This window comes from Leuresthes tenuis, unplaced genomic scaffold, assembly GCF_036924035.1.
Source record: "Leuresthes tenuis unplaced genomic scaffold, fLeuTen1.0.hap1 SCAF_21, whole genome shotgun sequence".
NCBI lineage: Eukaryota > Metazoa > Chordata > Actinopteri > Atheriniformes > Atherinopsidae > Leuresthes > Leuresthes tenuis.
In genome coordinates, this window is record NW_027325375.1 from 23771112 (window position 1) to 23793395 (window position 22284).

At 39.2% G+C, this 22284-nt stretch overlaps 2 protein-coding genes across 2 annotated transcripts in view; one reads left to right on the forward strand and one right to left on the reverse strand.

The window, feature by feature from the left end:
- LOC140280203 (vacuole membrane protein 1-like) overlaps positions 1–11390 on the reverse strand; it is a 52381-nt gene extending 40991 nt beyond the window's left edge. The window contains exons 1-5 of the mRNA XM_072375498.1: positions 11260–11390; positions 9496–9595; positions 8991–9129; positions 6664–6754; positions 5508–5618 (exon numbers count right to left, since the gene is read on the reverse strand). Coding sequence (XP_072231599.1) covers positions 5508–5618; positions 6664–6754; positions 8991–9129; positions 9496–9583 — 429 coding nt within the window. The 5' untranslated portion in view covers positions 9584–9595; positions 11260–11390. The remainder of the gene's footprint in view (positions 1–5507; positions 5619–6663; positions 6755–8990; positions 9130–9495; positions 9596–11259) is intronic.
- Positions 11391–19661: 8271 nt separating this feature from the next.
- On the forward strand, positions 19662–21395 carry ptrh2 (peptidyl-tRNA hydrolase 2). Its single transcript, XM_072374631.1, has 2 exons — positions 19662–19741; positions 20137–21395. Exons 1-2 carry the CDS (start codon positions 19701–19703, stop codon positions 20660–20662), a joined length of 567 nt encoding a protein of 188 aa, XP_072230732.1. The 5' UTR covers positions 19662–19700; the 3' UTR covers positions 20663–21395.
- The last annotated feature ends 889 nt before the right edge of the window (positions 21396–22284 follow it).

Here is a 22284-nt window from a genome sequence, read left to right on the forward strand (position 1 = left end):
CTTGTATTTGAGTGAGTCCAGTTAAATGACGTCAACCCTACATCTGCCAAAAAAAGCAACCAAAATATTTGCTGTACCTAAGATGACAGTTGGTGAGGTAGGGAAAGTCATGTGACCAAAATGACACACATTAAGTAATGTGAAAATAGCAATACGCTGGAGCTTAAAGAAGACATATTACACCCTTTTTCACAAGTTAAAATACTTTCTTCAAGTCTCAATGAATTGTTGGTGACATTAAAGTCTTCCTTTTAAAACTGTTATTTCACAGCTCTTTTTTTGCAACTCATTTTAGGGATTGCTGGGTAAGCAATTCCACTCCACTACCCCCGTCTCATCCACTGGGTGTGTCCTAATTGAGATCAGGGGCCTGTGCTAGGAAGCACGATTTAGTGGCTTAGTGAGGTAACTTCAGATTCAGCTATGAATTTTCAGCATCACGAAAACTGGTTCACCTTTTATCAGGCTGTATCACCATGGTAACCTACTCTGGAAACCTAACCTGTCCCGGAGCAGGTTGGGTTTCCAGATCAGAGATCAATACACATGAAAGCAGTGCTGTCAACAGTGAGAGTGCCTCAGTCCAACTCCTACTGGAATTAAAAGACAAATTATACTGTTTCACTCAGAAGCACCTTTTTTTGATCTGTCAGCCAAAGTAAATATTAATGTACCTGAAACAGGAATTTAATCACTCTAAAGCATGTTTCTGCTGATTTTTAAAGCTCTGAAACTAACATTTATGACTCTATTAATCAAAATCATCACTGAAATATGGAAGATTTCCTTGTGTTTTCTGCATTTATTAAATGAGTGATTAGTGTATCATATTCATATCCATGCACTTTTACAAAGTGTTTTGATGCTTCATCAAAATCAATTGGCAACTAAAAACCTTTTTGTTGTGAATGAAATAAGATATCTACAAATAGGCCACTGACTGTCTGGAATTGCTTTTATGTTTGTTCTATTTGGTGCAGAGAGCATTCAGAGCATTCAGTATTAAACCTGATACAGTAGGAGTGAAACTTTCTCAAAAACTTTAAAAACATGTCTGTATTATACATTCATTTAATGAAACACACAATCTGCAGCAGTAGCAGTGATACTGATCAGCTTATTAATTAAGCCTTCACATAGCTGACTGCTGACACTTTCTCTTTTGTCAGTTTTTCTCATTCCATACAATACTGACACAATTTGGATACAAATCGCACTCATTCACTCTTGAAGCGTGCTATTAGCATTTGAGAGTGCACACAGTACCTAGCCTGAGAGCTTATATCATCACAAACAGCATACTGAGCTCACACTTCCAACCACCATGATGAGAGAGAAATACTTGACTGGCTGTTTTACTCTCAAATACTTATATTTCTCTCATCTGCTGTTCAGCCAGCTGGCACAACAGGTAGGTTGATACTCCTTTCGAAGCTTACGAACAAATTCCTCCTTCACATATCAACTCCATAAACCTTGGGCTTCAATGTCAGTCCATCCCTCTGTGTTTTGTTGAAGTCTTTAGCAGCCACTGTCAAGAAAGAATGCTCATAAGAGCTACTTTTAACTGAGGTTTCTTAGGGCAGAAGGTGGTGTATTCAATGACAAATAATAAATATGAATTTCCAATTTTGCACAGGAAAAAAAATGTTCAATAAGAAGTCAGATTTCCGAGTCTAGATGTAAAATAATTAAACAAACTATTGGTTGAGCATTATTTGCCTGTTTTGTTCGTTGGTTAAGTCCGCTAACTATTGTCCACAGATGAGAATTTGTTGTTAATACGAAGCAAAAGTAAAGAGTTTGAAATTCCCAAATCCCAAGAACAGTGACTCCAGTTTGACGTGAACTTGAAGTTGGGAGATGTTAAAAACAAGGAGGCTGGATAATAATGCTCTGAGCTGGGAGTTGGAGGTACTTTTTCACTACAAATCTGAACAGCATGCTGAATAACACATTTTCAAACCTAGGATCCTCCAAACAAAGTGACATGGTTGAGTTTTTCTAATGTTTTTCCGTTGGCGGTGACTTCAGAAACCCCAAATATGTTCTCAAGCACAGAAAAAAAAGAGAACATTTCAATATATGTCCCTTTTAATGGCTCTAAAGAGTTTGAAAAGTTGCTATGCGTCTTCTGCTTTCATATCAGTTTATCTGCAGAAAGATGAAATATGCAGCGCAGGGTCAAACATCATATGACTTCTCAGCTATAGCCTAAATATAAATATATAAAATATAGCTAATAAAATATTGATATTTGGTATCAATATAACAATCAAACGCTGGTTGTGAGGTATATTTAGCAGAGATACTTAAAGTTTATTTATTGACCGCTGGCACCCTCTACTGACTGGGTAAAAATTAATCTGGTCAGTTAATCTGGACCAGTTAATATTTGGTAATTGAGAAAAATAAATGTATGCATTTTAAAAAAAAGAAGTCAAAATTAGTTTTTAGAACTGATTAGATGCTGTGCAATGACAAATCAATATAGCTCCCCTTAGTTGGAGTATATCTACACTTGGAAATCTTGATGGAAATCAGAGTCAAGCTTCTGAGAACTTAGATATAATTCAGTCTTTCATTTAATGGATAGAATATTGACAGAAAGGTCAAGCTGCAAGTATTAAGCCAAAAAGTTTGTGAAAACATAGCGTGTTCTCCGAACTTGTTTGACCTAATTGCAAGTACTGACCCAGTCCCAGTTACTAAAAACAGAGCAACACGCCTGCTGGCATTCTCCAGTGTTAACCATATAAATTCTCAAACTACTTCACCTTCAGTGATTAAAAAAATAGGACCCAGAAATGTGCGAAAATCACACAAGAGCTAAGCTTTGGCTCCCAAGGAGGAAGTAGTTTCTTACAGAAATACAGCGTGACCAATAACTAAAACCTTTAATCGTTAAAGTAACGAACAATATTTACTGTTAATGCTCAGTTTAATTTGATCAAGATGTGTAACCAAAACCATGACATGTATATATAAAGAGGTTCAAGTTTCTAAGTTCAGAGGTATTTCTATTAACGTGATCGTATACAATACTTCTTTTTTGCATCTGATACAACACAGCTAAATAAAAAGATACAAGATGTATTAACCTTAACTTAGTTAACATTTTATCTTCACTCAAAAACTGAATCAACAAGATAAATTTCAACCACATTCAAGATGACAAATGTTGTATGATGTGTTAAACACAAGGCTCATTAACAATTAAAGGTATATAAACACAAAACCATTATACTGTTTCTTGATGTTAGATTTTTACACACATTGTGGCAGTGAGGACCAACTTAACACTAATGCACTCAGTTGAATGTTTGCGAGGAGCACCGAGCAGCAAATAATGTGTGTTCAAATAATCGAGATAGGGTTTCTGCTTAAACAGGGAGAGCTGTCTATTCAGCGGGGTGTTTGTGCAGTTTGTGGTGCTGTCGGACTGTATTGTGTTAACTGAGCATGTTTCCATGCCTTCTCAATCAATGAGCTCAGGTTGAAGATCCGAACCAACTTTTGTGTTTCATTTAGCACAGTTTAACACCAGCAGCACCTCAATTTATGCCCTTTGAGAGTTGAAACACTGCCTCCCCCTAACTTCTTCAGCATAGATTGAACATTGTTCTAATCATAACAGAGAATTCACTGAGGACTCCATTAGCAGATAAGAGGCAGTTTACATGTCAGTGGAATTCCGGTGGCAACAGCAGTGACTCGTGCTATTAGGTGTAACACTAGCAAGAAACAAAAGCCCTAAGTGAAGTTTCCTGTTATCTAAGGCTGTTATCTGTAGGAGTAAGGGGGTGGTACACCCATCGAAATGTCTGAGACATGTTAGACACTGTAGTCATGCAGGCTTTCTACAACCATCCACAATGACAAATTAGATCTAGGTTTTACTTCACAGGCTGATTGAAGTAGGAGCACTTTGCTTGGAGGGACGCCAACCAAAGAGAGGTTTTTCAAGTCCTGCAAGCATGTGTGGCTGGTTGAAGGCTCGCTGAATTATGATTTTCAATAGGCATTGCTAATTATGTACCGTCTCCATAATGTAATTATAGAAACAGTAAACAGTGTTCTTGCCATTAATGATTTAATCATTCAGCTTGGAATGGCAAAGATCTTCCTTTCCACTGTTTTCCACTCAGGTCATGTTACACAACACTTACTGATGACTGCCTGTAGAAAGGCGAGGCTAAAATAAGAGGGAATGCAAACACTGTTTCACAGCAGCCATCCTGACAAGGCTGACCTCACTCCACTTTTTGTTTATGAAGTTTGAGAGTCTAAAAAGTGGCCAATGTTGACTACCACAAATAGACACATTAAATGTCTAATCAATCCTTCAACCATTAACTTCCATCCTCCAATTTGTCTTTTAGAGGAAGAAGGGACAATCAATTAAAAAACAACATATTGTTAGATTAGAGCCTATAATATCTGTCCCAAAATCGGCCTTTAAAAAACAATATCTGTAAACCTCTTCAGAAAATCCACAGCCGCAGCACCAGCAAGGAGCACCAAGTTCTGTCATGAACTCATTGACACCATAACCTGCAGTTGCACCCACTCTCACTAGATGGTGACATCCCACTTTAAAAAGCTTCCGAAGAAGTAAGCCGGATCACTAAGGGAGACTAGAAAAAAACCGCTCAAATTACGTTTGGGAGCATCAGAGTTTGGCTTTTAAAAACAGCAGAATGGAGGGCAAGCACTTCAAAGTTTCCAGTTCAGCTCCACTGGGCAAGGCCATCCGAGTGTGGCAGTGGACTCCCTGATGACAGATGGGGTTTGCGCAACGAAGACAAGCAGATGTTTAGGGACCCTGATTTGATCAAATCAGCAGTACAGATCCGACATCCCCCCCAAGTGCTCCAAAAGAAGGAAAACACTTTACAGAGAGACACAGAGAGAAAGGGGGGGAAACAGACAGAGAGGATGGAAGAAAGGAAGGCGTGAGGAAAACTGGGGAAAACTGGGAATTGGGAACATAAGAACAGAAAAACATTAAAGGAAGCTCGAGAAGGGAGGTAGCGTCAGAGAAAGGGAGAGTGAGCGAAACAGTGGGGAGCAGGAGAGTGGGGAGGAAGGAAAGAAAGAACTAAGATAGGGGGAGGGAGAAAGTTTTTATCCTCATGTGCACTCAGTCAGAGGGGTCATTGAGTGCGATTGTTCCTGGTCTGCCTGTCAAAACAGTGTGGCTACCACAGTCCCTATTCATCTCCGCCCCACTCTGAAATGCATGCGCACACAAACACATATGAACACACTCACATATGCATGCTCAATTGCATAAGAAGCCCCAAAAAGCTTTTGATCTCTTTAAAACCCTTAGCAACAACCTAAATACAGCATCAACAGAGTCTTTAAAGACCTGCGTCACTGCACCACCATCTTCCCCTGTGCTGAGTTTGAGCTGGGTCATAAACATGCACAGGCAAGTGGATAACTGGAGTGTGGCTGTGGTGGACTACCTGTTTGGAAGAGTTATAGAAATTCTGTCTTACCAAGTAAAGGAGGAAGGTATGCAGGCCGGTGCCGAGACCCACAGAGGACAGGATACCCAGGCCAACCCAATAGGCACACCACAGTGTCTTCTTCTCCATGTAGCGTACATACTGCAGAGGCCAGAGAGAGGGACGGTCAACCACATGGCAGAGACACATGCACAGAATGTGAGGAAAGCATGGGAGGGGGGGGCACAGTATGAGGAAGGGAGGGACATATACAGAGTGAGAGAAGGTGCGAGAGTGAAAGTGTGCAAAACAGAGGGTACTTTAAAGGGTGGAAGAGGAAGAGAGAAAGAGAAACCTTTAGAGACAGAGGTTGTTGTTGAGTTTTGAGGACAGAGCTGTAGGGTAGGAGTGTTCAGCACACAGAGAAGAACAGCTCCATTATTCTTATTGGTGGCAACCAGCTATTACACAACTAGTGGAGTAAGGGAAGCCAAGATCTATCTATCTCTCTCTGTTGCTCTGCTCCGATCATTTCATCACTCCTTTAACACCTCCTTCCCCGTGCCAAGGCAGGTTGTTTTCTGGAGGAAGCATCTAGAGTGTAGCTTACGGGAAGAGGGGAGGGGACTGAGGGGATTTGGGAAGGGTGAGGGGTGATGGTGGAAAGACTCCATTTCCCAGGAAACTCAGTAAAACATAAACAGCGCACACTCCTCTCTTTGCTGGCAGAGTGCTGGGAAGTGCAAGGGCCAGCCATGAGCAATTGTTACGTGTAGTTACTGAGAAGTGATTACACAACTCCTTAGTGTCTGTATTTACTTCTTTTCAGCAGATTATAAAATACGACAGCCAAAACACGGAAAGTTGGAAAAAACAAAGTGGCAGGGTTCTAGTCAGATCTATGGCACAGTCTGCTGTAGTTTATAGGATTAATTATTGCAGTTAAACCTCAAGTTATAACACATCAGAAGGTAAAACAGAGCTACAGCTGAGCTCCATCTGTGGATTGGATAAGTCAGGGATTTCATTTACGTACAGTTGTAACATCATGACCATCACACAAACAAAATCTAACAAAGCCCCCCCTCCCTAACTTCTGATCAGCTCTGCAATCTCAGCCTAACAAGGTGGGCGAGCCAAGTTATGTCACTCACCTATCATGGTGGTATTTATGTAGGGTGATATACTACATACAGCGTGCAGTCACCTTCTGGTGTGATCCTTCAATACGATATGCAATAGAGAGGAGGATGAGGAGGATCAGCAGGCCAAACACAGTCTGTCTTTGCTGCCAGAGTCTAGTTAAAAGAGAGGAAAATAATTAAATAGGCAATAATGTAAAGGGGCAGAGGAGAAAAAAAAACAAAGAAAATGGTAGTTATGGGTGGAGAAGTGTGGAGGCAGAAAAAAAGACGAGTAATCTTGGAGTATGATTGAATATGAGTGAATAAAAAGATTTAATCTTTCGGAGAAACAGACATCTGCTGAAGAAATCAAGCCTCAACAAGTCCTAACCAGTTTTTAAGAGCAGCAAGTTGTTAGTTGGTTAACTTACTGGATAACACTCACTCAATCTAATGCAATCCCATACAACATTTCATACACTTGAGGGGACAAATGTTGGGGACAATTTCACAATAATTCGCCCTAACACAGCACCACTACACATTATGGCATCAGTTACACACATAAAGTTGAATTATCCTCTTTTTGACAATGTCAACAGATGCAAAGGCGCTAACAGACGAGCAACTACTTGACTCACTAAATTGAGGTCATGTTGCATCCCCTAATTTTTTAGAGATAAATAATTCTGGGTTATCAAAATAATTAACATAAATACATATACACATATATTAAGAGAGGACTTCCTAAACTAGTAAGCTAGCTATAATTAGCATTCTGAGCTAACCTTACTTAGCTGCCGTCTCTCGTCGGCAGTCTTCAGGTGTAACTTGATGATTTTAAGAATGACATAAATTCATGTAAACTGTTGCTTATCTGAATGAGGCTGTTTCAATTAGCTTATTTCGTGCCTATGATAGCTTCAGGCCGGAGAGGCGATCTTGTTCGACTTCTTATTTTCCCTGTCAATGAGTCACCAGTCAGACAGGAAGGTTCAGTCCAGGCTGGACCCAGTAGAATGTAATATAATTAGTAGAATGGAGCAAAACAACAACCTACATGCTGTTTATCTACAAAAGAAAATACAATTTCAGTGGATAAAACCTTCATCAAATTGACTGTATTCAATTACAGGCATGTCTTAACACTTGAATCATCACTGTTCATTAGTTTGAGTCACAAGGGCAGCAATAGTTTCACACATATTTTAGATGCTTGATTTTAAAGTGCAGACTTTGAATTAAAGTGCAGAATTCCTAACAAAAATGACAACACCTCCCATCCAAGTCCATCACTTGTTTCGCAGCTTGTTTAAGAATAACAAACGCAGAGCCACAGCACTGAACAGCATGTTTCCCAAAGGACTAAATTACAAACCACTTTTAAAAACATTCACAATAATGTCTGTTTGCATGTGTGCCGTAATGTGCTCCTATGTAGGCTATGCTAGTGCAGCAGTTGAAATACCATGTGTTTTCAGTGTTGGGTGAATAGCAGCTTCTCTCAGTCAGAACACTGCTCGTGGTGCTTGCGGCTCACCACATCCTCTTGTAGTTTAAGAGTAAACACGTTGTCCTGACACACGTAACCACAAAGGCCCCCGTGAGAGATCACTCTGACCTTCTTTTGGGGCCCTGGTGTCAACAAAGATTATTTAGCGAGTTGAAGACATATTGTACTGCACGTGGAATGCGCTATCAAGGCTATCAAAACTGTGACGTACTCTGGTCTGATGCTGTTGCTTTGTGGCCGAGGTGGAGGGACCTTTAATGATCTATGCATGCTGTAAGGATGAGGGTTCATGAAGAAAAACATCATGAGGAAATTCTGTTATGTCTCCTGTGTTGAATTAAAGGCATGTGACTGAAGACTAAACTAACAGAGTGAATGCCTGGTGGTTTGATAGCACTGAGACAACCAAGGTCAGCTTCTGTCTGGAGGTGTTTATGCCTTTTTCTAGGAGGGTGAGTGTGAAGAGTGTATGATGACAATTTTCTTGTTTCACAGCCCCCATTTCCTCTATTTGCATTTAAAGAACAGCCACATTAACACCCTTCTATGTGGGCAAAATGGGTGTTTGAAAAATACTGCTTAACTCCAATTAGTTCAGTTGTGACATTAGTAATTTATCAGTGCATATAGGTGCTGAGTTTATCACTGAGAGTTCAGCATGTTACACTTCATCTCTGATGATATTTTTAAAGATTTAAAACATGCATCAATACTGAATTTCTCCAAACAGTTTGTGTATCACCTGCAATGAGTGTTAGCCAAATCTGAATTGCAGCAAAATAGTTTTTAAGCACCAATTAAAAGGAAAATAAAGAAAGCAACTGTGTGTGAGTGAGTACCGCTCTACAGAAACAGGGCAGCATTTGTGGGGGAGTTGCATCCCAGCCGTATCCTCACCTCCTAATCCACCCTCTAAGGGTAATGAGCATTTCCAATAAGAAGTAGTGGAGTGTTAGCAGAGGTTTCTTCCATAACACCAAGGATTCACGTTCTTCTCTGTCTCTCTGCTTCTGCTCATCCACCAGAGGTTCTGAGTCTTGCCACACACACAAAGTAGAGGACTTAACATGTTAAAACAAAAGTCACAAATACAGAAAGAGGTTTTTATAATTTTAAGACATTTCAGCGCTTATGGGCTAATAGTATATCTACTCTTTAAGACCTAAGCTGAGCCTAAAACCTGTATATTTCCTTCTCTGAATCAGTTGAATCAGAGACAGACAATACGGTGTAAAGTTTTGTATTGTGAATAATAAATGTTCTGTATTTTTAATAAATGTTTTGTATTGCCCTAAATGTTCATGAACGTTGCACCTGGTTTGAAATAGACATACACTGAAATGTTGCATCGACTCTTGATGTCTTAAACATTGCGCATTACTCAGCTGTACATTATTGCTACCTGTCAGCTCTCCATTTTTCTGCTCCTTGACACCGAGACGCCTCTGAGGTAGCTCACTTTTGGCCTCACTCGCCGTCATTTTTTTCATTTGTGGGGAGTCCTGCTGAGACAAGAGACAGGCCTTCAGCACAGCATCACACACACTGCTCGCCAAACTGATACTACTCCAAAACAAATACAGACTCACATCTAACAACACACAGCAACCCCAAACACTCTCAAACTCCTGTGTATACACTCCCACACACCAGCTGAGCAGCCTGTGTTTTCCTGCTCCTGCATCCTACATTTTACAGGGAACCTGATCAGGCCTGTGCACGATTTAATGAGAACCTTAAGTTGAATATGGCATTGAGACTGTGAGAACACGTTAATCTTGTTGGTTTGTCTTAGAAGTTGATATCCTCTGAATATTGAAGGAATACACAATGTGCAACTTGTGGGGCAGTCGGCGAGACCCACCAGTGACAATGTCCTGAACTGCAATTTCCAGATTTGCACCAAAGTTTTGCGTGGAACCAAGCTCTACCTTTGTATAAAGTTTTAAGAAATATGGCTTGGTGGTTCCTGAGGTATCTTACCAACAAAAAGAATAACATACCCAATCATGTGACTTCACCTTAGCGAAACAATGGCTTTAAGTGTTAAGACATGATGAAACACTTTGTTTCCCTGTTACGTTTACTCAAAGGAAGTACCCTCAGGCATGTGAGTGTCTCAATACGGAACTTCTGGTCTCTCTGGAATCTGACAGTGCGCAGTGAGACGAGGATTCTGACACTGAGGTATGCAGCTCACCATCTGGTGGAATTGTCAGTTCCTCGTGCAGAAATGCGCAAACACTGAGCTTAATTCTTCCTTCCTGTGCCCTCGGTTCGGGCCTCTGACTGCGGGAGTTAAATTGATGCATTCTGAGATTATTCCATGAGTTTAGATTTGAGGCAGATTTTTGACTACTCTGTTGGTCCAGCATGTATAAGTGTAGACAGCCAACCTGAAGGACACACACGATCTCTAAACAATGAGGCTACAAGCACTTTACAGTCATATTTATTCATGTCTCATGCAGAGGAAAACAAACATCTTAGACAACTAGATTGCAGGGCATTTGGGGAGCTACTCTTGGCTTTCTCTATGAACTGCAAACAAAAGCTTTTTAACCCAGATTTTGAACCTCAAGGCCACACACGTACCACATCCACAGAAGTGCTTAATATATCCTGCAGGGAACAAAGCGTTGTACAGAAAGAAAAAAAAGGATTCAGAAAAGCATGTTTATGTAAAATATCCTGTTGGAAACCTCACTTATTGAAACTGGTGCCAGCAGGGCAATTTGTGCAAAATAAGAACCTCAGCTGCAAATGCATCATATTTAATTGATATTACAGAACAGCTAATTTGATTAATCATTCATTAAATTCCTGTGCATGTCAATACAACAAATGCCTTGTAAACTGTTTCATAACACCACTTCTGCTTGTGTGAGACTCAGTAGCGCAGTGCTGTTCCAGCACTCGATTGCGCAATCTCCCCCTCCAAAAAAGCCCAGACCTGTTGAGTAACTCCAGCACAAGGGACAATGTGAATCTCAACACACGGCACATACACTCCAGGAAGAGTAATTTAATAAGCTGTAATCAGTTCCCACATTTCAAATAAAGGTAATTACACATCAATAAAGAGAGAGTTTAAGTTTACAAAGTGTAAAAAAAAAGCAGGGTTGTTATTTGTTCTAGCAATGCATCATGCAGAGAGCAAACTCACCGCTCAGTTGGTGTTTTATCCACAAGAAGCTCTGAACTCAAATAAAAGCCTGTGGTGGAGCCCCAGTGGCAATGTAGGGCAATGGTACGCTACCCATGAACTGCATCATAACTCGAGTGCAGGGTGTGGTGATGAAGGGGGCCAGTGAGGGACAGAGAACTGATACAGGGTGACCGGGGGAAAAGAGGGGGGGGATATGACAGAAAAGAGACGCAGAAAGTAGGAGAGATTTTTGTCATTTGCCCGTCAAAACCCCACGAGGGCCAGTCTAATTAACGGTCTAAAAATAAGTGGATCACTTTCCTGGAGTGCACTTCAAACACTCTTCAGTCCTCCATAGGTTTCACACAGACGGCAAGTGAATGGCATCTGGGCAAAGAGAGCTCAGCTAATTCCCAAAACGACCACAACACATCACATTTTTCAGGTCAGAACTGCAGAGAATCTCAGATCTATTTCGACATGTGCGAGTGTTTCAGAGCACTTAATGTTCTCCAGCAGGTCGCTGTGACGCCACCGGTGGCTGCTGTGTCTGACTGAGCATGATCAAAATTCATTCTTTCTAAATGACAGTTTCTTGGGAGCTCAGTAAAAAAATAGTTGCAGAAAGAGCAGCAATTGATAGGACAAGACCTCCTGTGTCAAATACTAACTGAAGCAATTACAAATATTTTTAATAGTTTAAAAACATGACACAGCTGATATCTGTTAAAACCATAGCGTCTGGTGGTTGCATAGAAGCTGTACCACTGAAGACAGATCAGTTACGCCTGACTGGCTGCTGACCTGTAAAACTGATGTGAAGTGAAATTGCTGAGAGGCTGTTATGTTCATGTCAGAGAAGCACAAGATTTAAAAGCAAGTGGGTTGGTCTAAAGACTGATGCAGAAATGAGCTTTAAAAGTGTACAAAGTAAACAGGTGGACAGCAAACATCAAATCAGTGCTTAGAAATTAGTGGGTGAAGCAATTTCTCAATGTCAGGTGCAATTTTTCTTTAAAACTATACGAGCAACGGGCTGGTTAAGATTTCTTTCTGAAAGAGAAAAGGTGAGGGATCACAATTTATCGAATCAACAATTTATTGAGATCTATAAAAAATGTAGACCTAATAGTCATCTTTTCAAAAAATATTGTTTAACGTTAGTCTCGTCTTGAAAGCAATAATGTTTCAGAAGAAATAAGTCGTTAAATTTCACTGAATATAGCAGATTTCTGTACAGCAAATAAGTCATTGAGGTTATGCTGGAAATCACATCACGGTCTGGCTGAGAAGCTGGGAATACTAGCTGAGTTACATGATCATATATAACACTTCACATGTACGTGAACAAGAATAACTCCCTGCTCTGTTAGTTCTCAACCAGCTGACATCTTGCAGTTGTCTCAGTTTACAGCACCATGTCGGCACATTTTCAGTATCTGCAGACTCCATCTTGGCAGGTGATATTTATGTCATTTAAACATTGAGCACATTAATACTGGATGCATGGGAGGAAGGCATGCAGAGGGGTGTCTCTGATTTGGCTCCGTTTCTGTTTAAACTCAAGAAAGAAAAAAAAAAATTGAACCCCACAACTCAAGATAAAGGTCCTTTTAAGTGACTGTGATGCATAAAAAAAACATATATGTTATACATGCAAAATTATATGCAACATTTTTAATGTTTAATGCTCAAATTTATCTTAACCTTTGCCTCTCTGGGGGAATAGTTGCATCATTTTTTTCACTCAACCACATAATCTAAATGATCCATAAATAATGGAATTGTAAGAAAACACGTTTTGTTTTTGTTGAACACTGTTGAATGGATTGTAAAAGAGTGAGTGGGTGTGACAGTGTTCTTGGTGTCGGAGCAGAAAAAGAACTAAATACAGCTGCTTTTGTACTCGTTCAATAGGTTATTTTCAATAAAAGTCCCTGGTTTCTTCAACAGAGGGCAGTGTAAGCCCAGAGTGAAATGTTGGGCTGCACCATAAACTGTCCCACATGACCTGCTCCAAGGACAGTGGTATTTGAGATTCTCGTGTTTCACGTAAGCAACAAGATAGGATTCTGCTAAACTTTCAACTCAAGGTTGAAACATGAAATCAAGGGATGATCGATTTTTGCAGGCTGGATGTCACTATTTTAGTATTGTGTAAATGATACACTCCAAACTGTATCAAAAGATATAAATCAGATGAGCACAAAGACAAACGTGCCATGATCATTCATTTGATAAATACTTTTGTTCTGCAGCGTCTCTAATTGTATCAGCATCATTAACAGCCGATCTAATAGCATTAACTAAAGAATGATCTTTTTGCAGGTGTGAGAAGTGGTCTTAATGTTGATAAAAATGTTTTATTACAGTCTATATATCAACGGACTTCATCAATATTCATGTGCATATTTGTGTGTGGGTCCAAAAGGAGCCAAGGAGCCCACCATACTTGTGTTGTCCAATATGCTTTGTGGGGATCCACATGTTTAAGGAGGATTAAAGCTTGGTTTTATGGTTTGGGTTAGAATTAGGTTATGGTTGTGTGTTCTGTTATAGAATCCAGGCACTTGTGACATAATTTAGCATGTGCCCTTGATGAGTCATTCTGGAACACCTTTGGAACACCAGAATTCCATTTGATTAGGCACATAATTAATGTTGGACTTGAGCAGGACACATCTGACACGAGTAGATCACTCTTCAGACGAAGCAAGCGGCAAGATGGAAGAAGTATACTTTATAGGCATGGGGGCCTACGGAACTTATGATGAGAAAAATAACTTCGAGTAAGTGTCTTAGAGCCAAGTTTTGATTGAGAATATCTGGTAGAGAAAGCTGTCAAAATAACTTTCTTATTTTTGGGGTGTGTCTGCAGAGAAATGGAAGAAAACAGAGCAAGATTTGAACATGCTTTACACATGTACAAAGAGAAGAAGGAGATATATGAGAAGCTGTATGAGCATGAACTGATAGTTGAAGAGATGATAAATAACTTGGAAAAAGAAAATAAGGACATGGTCAACAGAATCAAAGAGTAAGATACCAAACCAACTATATTTAACATTTCGCTTTATGTTAGGAGTCATGATGAGACTGTGACTGTATCTACCTACAGAGAAAGAAAGTACATACTCTTTCAATTCTCAAATTCTATGTGTCAGGATGTTAAAAAAAATCATCTAGTCTTTACCAGATACTACTTGAATACAAACTCAGATGAACAACAACACATGATATATTACACTGTATCATCATGTATTTCACAACAAAATGAAAAGAATCCAAAATGCTGTGTGAAAAACTTAATACGCGAGTTCGTAGAATCCCTTTTAGCACCAATAACATCAGTTTCTCATGTATTTTCAAATATTTGGCTATTTTCTCATGATTGTGAGAGCTAGTTTTAGGTAACTCGCTTTAGTCTTCCATGTTTGGCTGAGTGGTCACTAACATTTGTTTGTGATGTAACAAACTTTATTCAGACTTTTAACATTAAACATACAAACTATAGAGCCTGTAGAGTCTGAGATGTCGCTTTTGTTCATGTTTTTCTTGTTCATCATATGTTCTATTTACCTAAGACCTGTTAAGGGCTGGATAATTTCTCTGTAGGTCCTGATATGTAACACCCATTTTCACATGAATATTCACCCTGTCTGTGTGGAGTCTAGAATTGACCTTCTTTACTGTCTTGTTAATTTAAATGGTTTATCATCAATGACACATCTGTACACCTCTCTAAAAATGACATTTAATGCCTGCAAGTATCTTTTCCACAAAAGATATCATAGCTTTTGGATTCTTGATGGTTGGTTTTGTTTTCAGCTTAAGGCAAGAAATTGATGAAGAAAAGCAACTGTTTGAAAAGCAGACAGAACGAGACCTGCAGCATGAATTTGTGCCACAACAAAGATGTTATTTAATCCAGACAGAAAAAGTGGTAAGTGATGAGTCAAATGTCGAGCAGGGGGCCAGTAGTTAGTCTCTATATAAAGTAGTTCCTGATTGTTTTACTTTGATTTAATTTTGAAAGGAAAAAGAGATACAGAGGCTGAAAGAAGAAAATGAACATATGACTGCTGAGGTGCAGTATAAACTTTAAGCTTTGAAATAACAACAGAAAGTAAATATATAGCTGTCTGAAATGCAGACAAAACATAGAAAATAATCCCAAATGAAAACAAGTAGCTGTTGTTAATTTGACACCATCCTCCTCCTAAACCCACTCTCACTCTGAGGCGCTTGTCTTTCAGCTGGAACAGCTAACAAAATATTCCCAGGAAGAAAAGCAGCAAATAACAACAGCTGAGCAGGAAGTAAAAGTAACCTTTCTCTTCATCTAAAGGGATGTGAGGGACAAACTGTCCCAATATCATATTCATGGTAGTTGTGATTTATTAGATGGATAACTTTTCATGTGTTTTATAGTGCAAGATGGAGGAGATTCACAAGGTCTTTTGTAAAAAAGACGATGAAATCAAGATGGTAGGAACATCCATATCAAAACATGCAGAGATAATGTCTCTGAATTGTCTCTTAGCTTCTCTTCCAACATCATAGGTTTTGGTAAATTGATGAAAATGTTAATCTTAACGTATTTCTGTCTGGCAGCTGACAAGTACTGAGACTCAGAAAATGAAAATGATAGAGGAGAAGTATAAGATAATTAAGGTATGTACAATGTTAAGCATATTGTGTATCTGTGTGTGTGTTTGAATGCTCCTGGTGGTGTTCTGATATTTGTTCATCTTTTTTCTGCAGGATCTCAAAGAAGAAAATAGAGAACTGCAGAAACAGATGAGTGACATAGAGACGGAGGAGATAGTGTGAGTACAGAGTTGTGTTCATGTTATTACATGGTTGGTCGCCAGCAGCTAATTTTACTGTACACTGCACACTACAATGAGCAGATGTAGGGTCAGTTTTATCATATCTGTCTGTTCTCTTGTTTGACAGAGCTTCAAAGAATTGTCTACTGCTGTCAGAGACACAAGATTCAACAGTAAATATCCAAACATAAATACTTTATGGGCAACATTATGCAACACATAGAAAATTCATTAACGGCACTAAATCAAGTTCAATACTTAAGGAAATATACGTGTTTGCTTTCTTGCTGAGACGATTTCACTGAAATTGCAATGCTTGTTTTTGTGATATACATGTTTAAAGCGTATTCACTTGTCATGTCTCTGTATTATGGGTGGGACCATTTCTCACTTTAAAGAATTAGTTCTCACTTTTAGATGTCGTACGTTTTTAAGGCCTTGTGCTAACCTGGCCATCTATAGCTTTGTATTCAGCACACAAGTAAGACAGTGGTATTGATCCCTTCTCTCACTCAAAGCAAGGAAGTAAATGAGCATTTCTTTCCAATCTGGCAAGCTATTCTGCTTTGCAACGAGGAAGATCAAATCCTAAACTGCATGCTGAAACTTTCTTTTGTCTTTGTAGGAGCAAGAAGCCCTGAGGACTAAGAGGTGGGACTTGTCTTTCATACAACAGACAAACACAACAACAAGACAAACAAGTTCTCACACTCATTTAATTCATTTGACTTTCTTTGTTTTTAGCTTGTCAGAATTTGGAATGAAGATCCTTGGTGTCATCCTGATTGCAATTATGCTTTTAATTATGGATTTCTACAGCATTCCAGATCTTAGTGACAATATTAGGATCACAGTTTTCGAACTAGTCGAGCCCTACGGAAAGCTAAGTTACCCTGTGCCTCCTGTTTATTAGCTTATAACTAAACTTGGGATACTGAGCTTTACAATATGAGACACAAGGAAAGTAAAATAATCAGATGAGAGAACAAGGGACTAAAATAAGGAGCACCCCCCAAAAAAACAAAAACAAGAATTGAACTAGAGTAACATACATTCAAAAAGAAACATGCAAAAAGAAAACTAAAATATATAAATAGTTATTTCATACACAAATAAAACAGTGAAAATATTAAATACCAGTCGAGAGAGCACATTTAATTGACAGTACAAGGCTGTTCCACAGCTTCGTAGCTGCCACTGCAAAGGTGCAATCCTTCCTCACTAACTAAACTCAACAGAGGAACAGCTGTTTTTCAGAGGATCCAAGAGTAAGGGCAGAAGGGTTCAGAAATACAGTCAGGTGTCAGCCCACGTAAAGCCGTACAAACTAGTTTGTTTGTGCTCTCATATGTATATTTCTTTGTATTATTGTATGTATTTTGTATATATGTATGTTTGTATACTTGTATGTATGTATAGTTGTGTTTTCATATGTTTTCATGCATGTATTTATGTTTCTATGTGTTCATATATGTTTGTATTCAGTAAGTATATTTCATACTTTATAAATAAACTGGATTGTACTCAATTGAATCATCATTATCATGCTGTATAATGACATTTCGAGATGTTTTAGTTTCAGAGTTATGCACACCTTGAAAAAGAAAAAAAAAACCCTAGCTCAACAGTGACGTAGCTTAAGGGAAAGCAGTCAAACTCGGAGGAGCAATGAATGTGAATCCACACAGGAATGTGACTGTGAAGAGATCAAAAATGTTATGCATGAAAAACCAATGCAAAAATCCATGAAAAACCACAGAATCATAATTATGAGCCAGATAGGTATCAAAGAACAAGGATAAAGAGAAATATCTTTCATCAGAGAGACATGAATTTAAGGTGTGAAGAGAACCAGTAAAGAAAGCTAAGAGAACTAAGCAGGTATGCTGGTGAGTTGCTTATTTTAACTCATGATTGTGACCATTGTTTACATGGTCATTTAAAGTCTACATCTGCATGTATGCAACATAGAAGGGGTTGCTTACTGCTAGAGTATTGAACAGGTTACAAATCAGAACCGAAGGGTCAAGAATATAACAAAGAGAAGCTGCTTTTTACAATGTCCAAGATGCAAGCGCATGAGAAGGGGGTAAATTAAGAGAAAAAAAAAATCAAAGACAAATAATTAAATTAGACAGTTCCTGTCTCTGTTGGGCTGAATCTCAGCTCTCTGTCATTGTCAGTCCCTCAGTCATATACACTGGTGTTCTGACAGGTTAATGCTAATGGAGGGCTGGAGCTCAATAATTCTTTTGAAGCTTTTCTTATGGTGCAAACAGACGAATGTCTCTTCATCAGAGTCTAGATGGACTTAAAATCAAGGTAGGCAATAGTAGTCAACCTAAAACAAGTGTGCATAAGCAATTTAGTCTATAGTTACATGCCTGTTGGAGAGCCAATACAAAGTGTCCACATATCACATCCCTGATACCACCAGAAATTAAAAGAAAAACAAACATTCTACTATATTACAAAGGTTAAAGAGATAAAAGTGAATTATATAAACATAATTAAAAGGTAAACTAGCACGAGGACATGATCAACCAAGCCATTCACTGATGATGTAAGACAACAACATCACTTAGAAACTAAGTCTGACCTCTCCCTGACTAACAGAATGTAGGAGCAAAAATTTGAACATCTGGCATGTATAGCATTAAAGAAGACGTAACTGATTAAATAGTTAATTATCGATAGCAAAGGGTTCATGTTTGAACATATACACACACAATGCACATATATTTAAATGTCCTTGTGGTTTTTTATGTGGAAGAAACTAAACAGACTTGATCTTAACATAAAATTGAAATTTTAAACGTGGATCATGGAATTGCCTGACATTATGCACACACTAACCAAGTCTCTGTGGTAATTCTGAAGTTTTGGGTAATAGAAAAAAATCTCACCGCTGCACAGCTGTTTTAGGTTGACTATAATTGCCTCCGTTGAGTCTGTGTTCATCTTGACTCTGATAAAGATAAAATAGTCTGTTTGCACCAGCCAAACAACTCTTTTCAAAGTTAACCCAAAATACATTTGAGACTTTCACAAAAATGTCCAAACATTGGACCCAAACAACAAGTTGCTATGTTGAAGTTTGCCTTGAAGTGTTCAAATATTGCTTGAGCTTTCGAGCTCACGATTTATATCCATTGTTTTTCCTTCATGTTTTTGTTTTTTCTTTTTTCATAACAATGTAAAAATTTCAAATGAGCCTACCCAAACTATCAAAATTTTGTCAAATATCATTCCATCCCAAATAAATCAAACTTCAAAGTCAAAATCAAGTTTCAGTGCAGTATTTCTGGAAATCACTGAATGTTTAACATCATCACCTAGTAACCCGGTGTGTATATATTGTAGAATTGTTTGTGTTATTAAGGAATTACATTTAATAAAAGAGTGTGGGTCAAAACAGTTCCTTAGAAGGATTTAAATGGACATTTGAGGAGCTAGTACCAGGAGATGGCGGTGACGGGACTTCGACGTTGTCGACTGCCGTTAAACCGGTTGTGTAGGAGGAGGAGGAGAAGGAGAAGAAGAAGAAGAAGTCGTTGTTATGGATGTAGTAGCAGTAGTAGAAGAAGACGACGACGACGAAGAAGAGAGGAAGTCATCAGAAAATAAATGAAACTTCATTCATGCCGGCAGGGCATCGCGCGTAGCAGGTATGACATGTGACTAATATATTATTTTCAGTCAGGTCTACTGCTTTGTGTTCTCACGGTTAAGTGTGAAAATGTGTGAATGTTCGTCTGTTTTTTTCGTAGAGTGGAGCTCACGAGCTTTAACTATTTCAGTTGGGCAGTTGGTGCTCGTAGCCTGGAAGCTAACTCTCGTTAGCCCACTCCATTAACTGGTCAATGCACAACATGCGGTGTTCAGAAACTGAAACCCGTTTAAGTCTTTATCTCGGGCAACATTGAGCAACTACAATAATAACTGTTCAACGAGTATATGAAAAAAACATGTGGTCAATCTGGAGGTAATTTGTCCATGAACGTTGGGACGGCTGTTGAATTATGAATGTACAGTAAATGCAACTGTTGTGTATATTTTACAGATTTGACCATATGGACTTGTTAAATGCTCCGCTGGGCTTGGGTCTGGTAGCAGGACTGGGCTGTGGACTCTTCCTCGGCTGGCACCTCCGGGCTCGATTTGGCCCCACATCCAAGAGCCTGATGACAGCAATGGGAAACGGCAGCGGAGAAGCAAGCGTGATGGGAGAAGGAGGCGAGTTCAAGATGATTCTGGTGGTCCGAAATGACCTGAAGATGGGCAAAGGGAAGGTCGCCGCCCAGTGTTCCCATGCTGCTGTGTCGGCTTACAAGCAGGTTCAACGCAAGAGCCCGGATCTGCTGAAACAGTGGGAGTACTGCGGCCAGCCCAAAGTGGTGGTGAAAGCCCCCGATGAAGACGCCCTGATTGATCTGCTGGGTCATGCCAAAGAAGTAGGCCTCACTGTCAGCCTCATCCAGGATGCAGGGAGGACACAGATTGCACCTGGGTCACGCACTGTGCTGGGTATCGGCCCAGGCCCAGCTGACCTGATTGACAGTGTCACTGGAGACTTAAAGCTCTACTAGAGTTTTCTACTTGCATCTCTAAGATGACAGAATTTCCTTGCTGATAAAATTATTTTTTAATATAAACCAAACTGTGCTACCGTGAGTTTATTTTTTGTATCTGACAACTATCTTAGTTCAGCACAGAAATCAATTTACTGTTGTTTAGCAGTAATGACAAATTGGCAAAGACAATTTATTCTGAATGGTCAGTGAATGTGCCACAAACTCATTAAACGGATATAATGCTGCAGTCCTCTACCTGCTGCTCATGCTCGGAGACAGATCTGATCGTACAGCGTGAAGCCTGAGAAATTTTTGTTTGTTATTAGAGGTGATGCCTTTTCTGATCTTTAGCAAGTACAAATGTTCTGGTATTGATATATTTGTTGAGTTTTAATATATATATATATTAATACAAAGGCCTTAAGAACATAAAACCACAGTAAAGGTAAAATTATAGGGTCATTATTTAACTTTCCATCAATTCTCCACCAAGAACAAATGATCCGAAAGATGCCGCTTGACTCCACAAGTAGTGGAGTTGTAGTGGGACGCTTTGCTTTATTTTATTCTTGATGTAAATAAAGGCGGTCAAAAAAAGAAATGCAAATTCTAATTTCTAAATAACTGCAAATAGCTTTTATTTTCCCCAAATACGTGGAATGAAGGCCATGTCTACAACATGCAAGCTGATATTTGTGAGTCAGTCTTGGCTGAATTCATTAAACGATGCATCTGTTGGGCTCTTAATCCCCAATTTAAGTATTCTTAATAATAAAAAATACAACCTATGCTCATCTTTCATCAGACTTGCCCCTGAATGTCACATCCCCGTGTTTTTCTGCAGAGTGTAATTAGGATGTAGTTTCCAAGCCCACCGCACTGGTTACTGGGCACATGTTGATTCTTCTGCACAGCCACGCAGATCGTTTCTTTTTATCATCACAGGTACACTGGTTTTTATGTGAACATGTTGGAAGGCTTCTTTGAGTTACAGTGGCATCTTTACTCGCATTTTTCTACTTTATAACATGAACACTGCATTATAAGACCAGCAGTAACTGGCACCAAGCAGAACAAAGTATTTATGGGGCTACTTCACTTCTGACACCTGCCTACATGTACCAGGAGAGGGTGCTGGAACTACATGTCTGAATGAAATGAGTGTTTTTGGTTTTGAACTACAGCCCCTGGCAAAAATGATGAAATCGCCAAGCTTGGAGGAAGCTTGAATTCTCCGAGGACCTTACTAAAGAAAAACAATATTCTTCTCCTGTTAGAATCCAACTTTCTTGCAAAGCAGGGTGTTGCAGGGTGGAGCCTCGTCATGGGCCCGTTTTTTTAAAGTTTCAGCTGTAAATCTCAATTCAGATTGAGATTCAGACTGTTTACTGGTCACGTCACAGATGATATTTCCTTCCCAAAGAAAGGTTTGATTGCTCTGTGGCAAAATGTCTTCTGAAAAATGACATCAATTCTCCTTCTGACTGATGGAATGAGTTCAAACGATCAGTGTCCATCTGAACATTTACTGAAGAGGTAATGAAACTGCCATCTTCCCTGGTCCTTGACCTGACATCAAGACGATATCATCAGTTACTGTAGAAATTAGCTTGTTTTCTTCAGGCGGTCATCTTTCA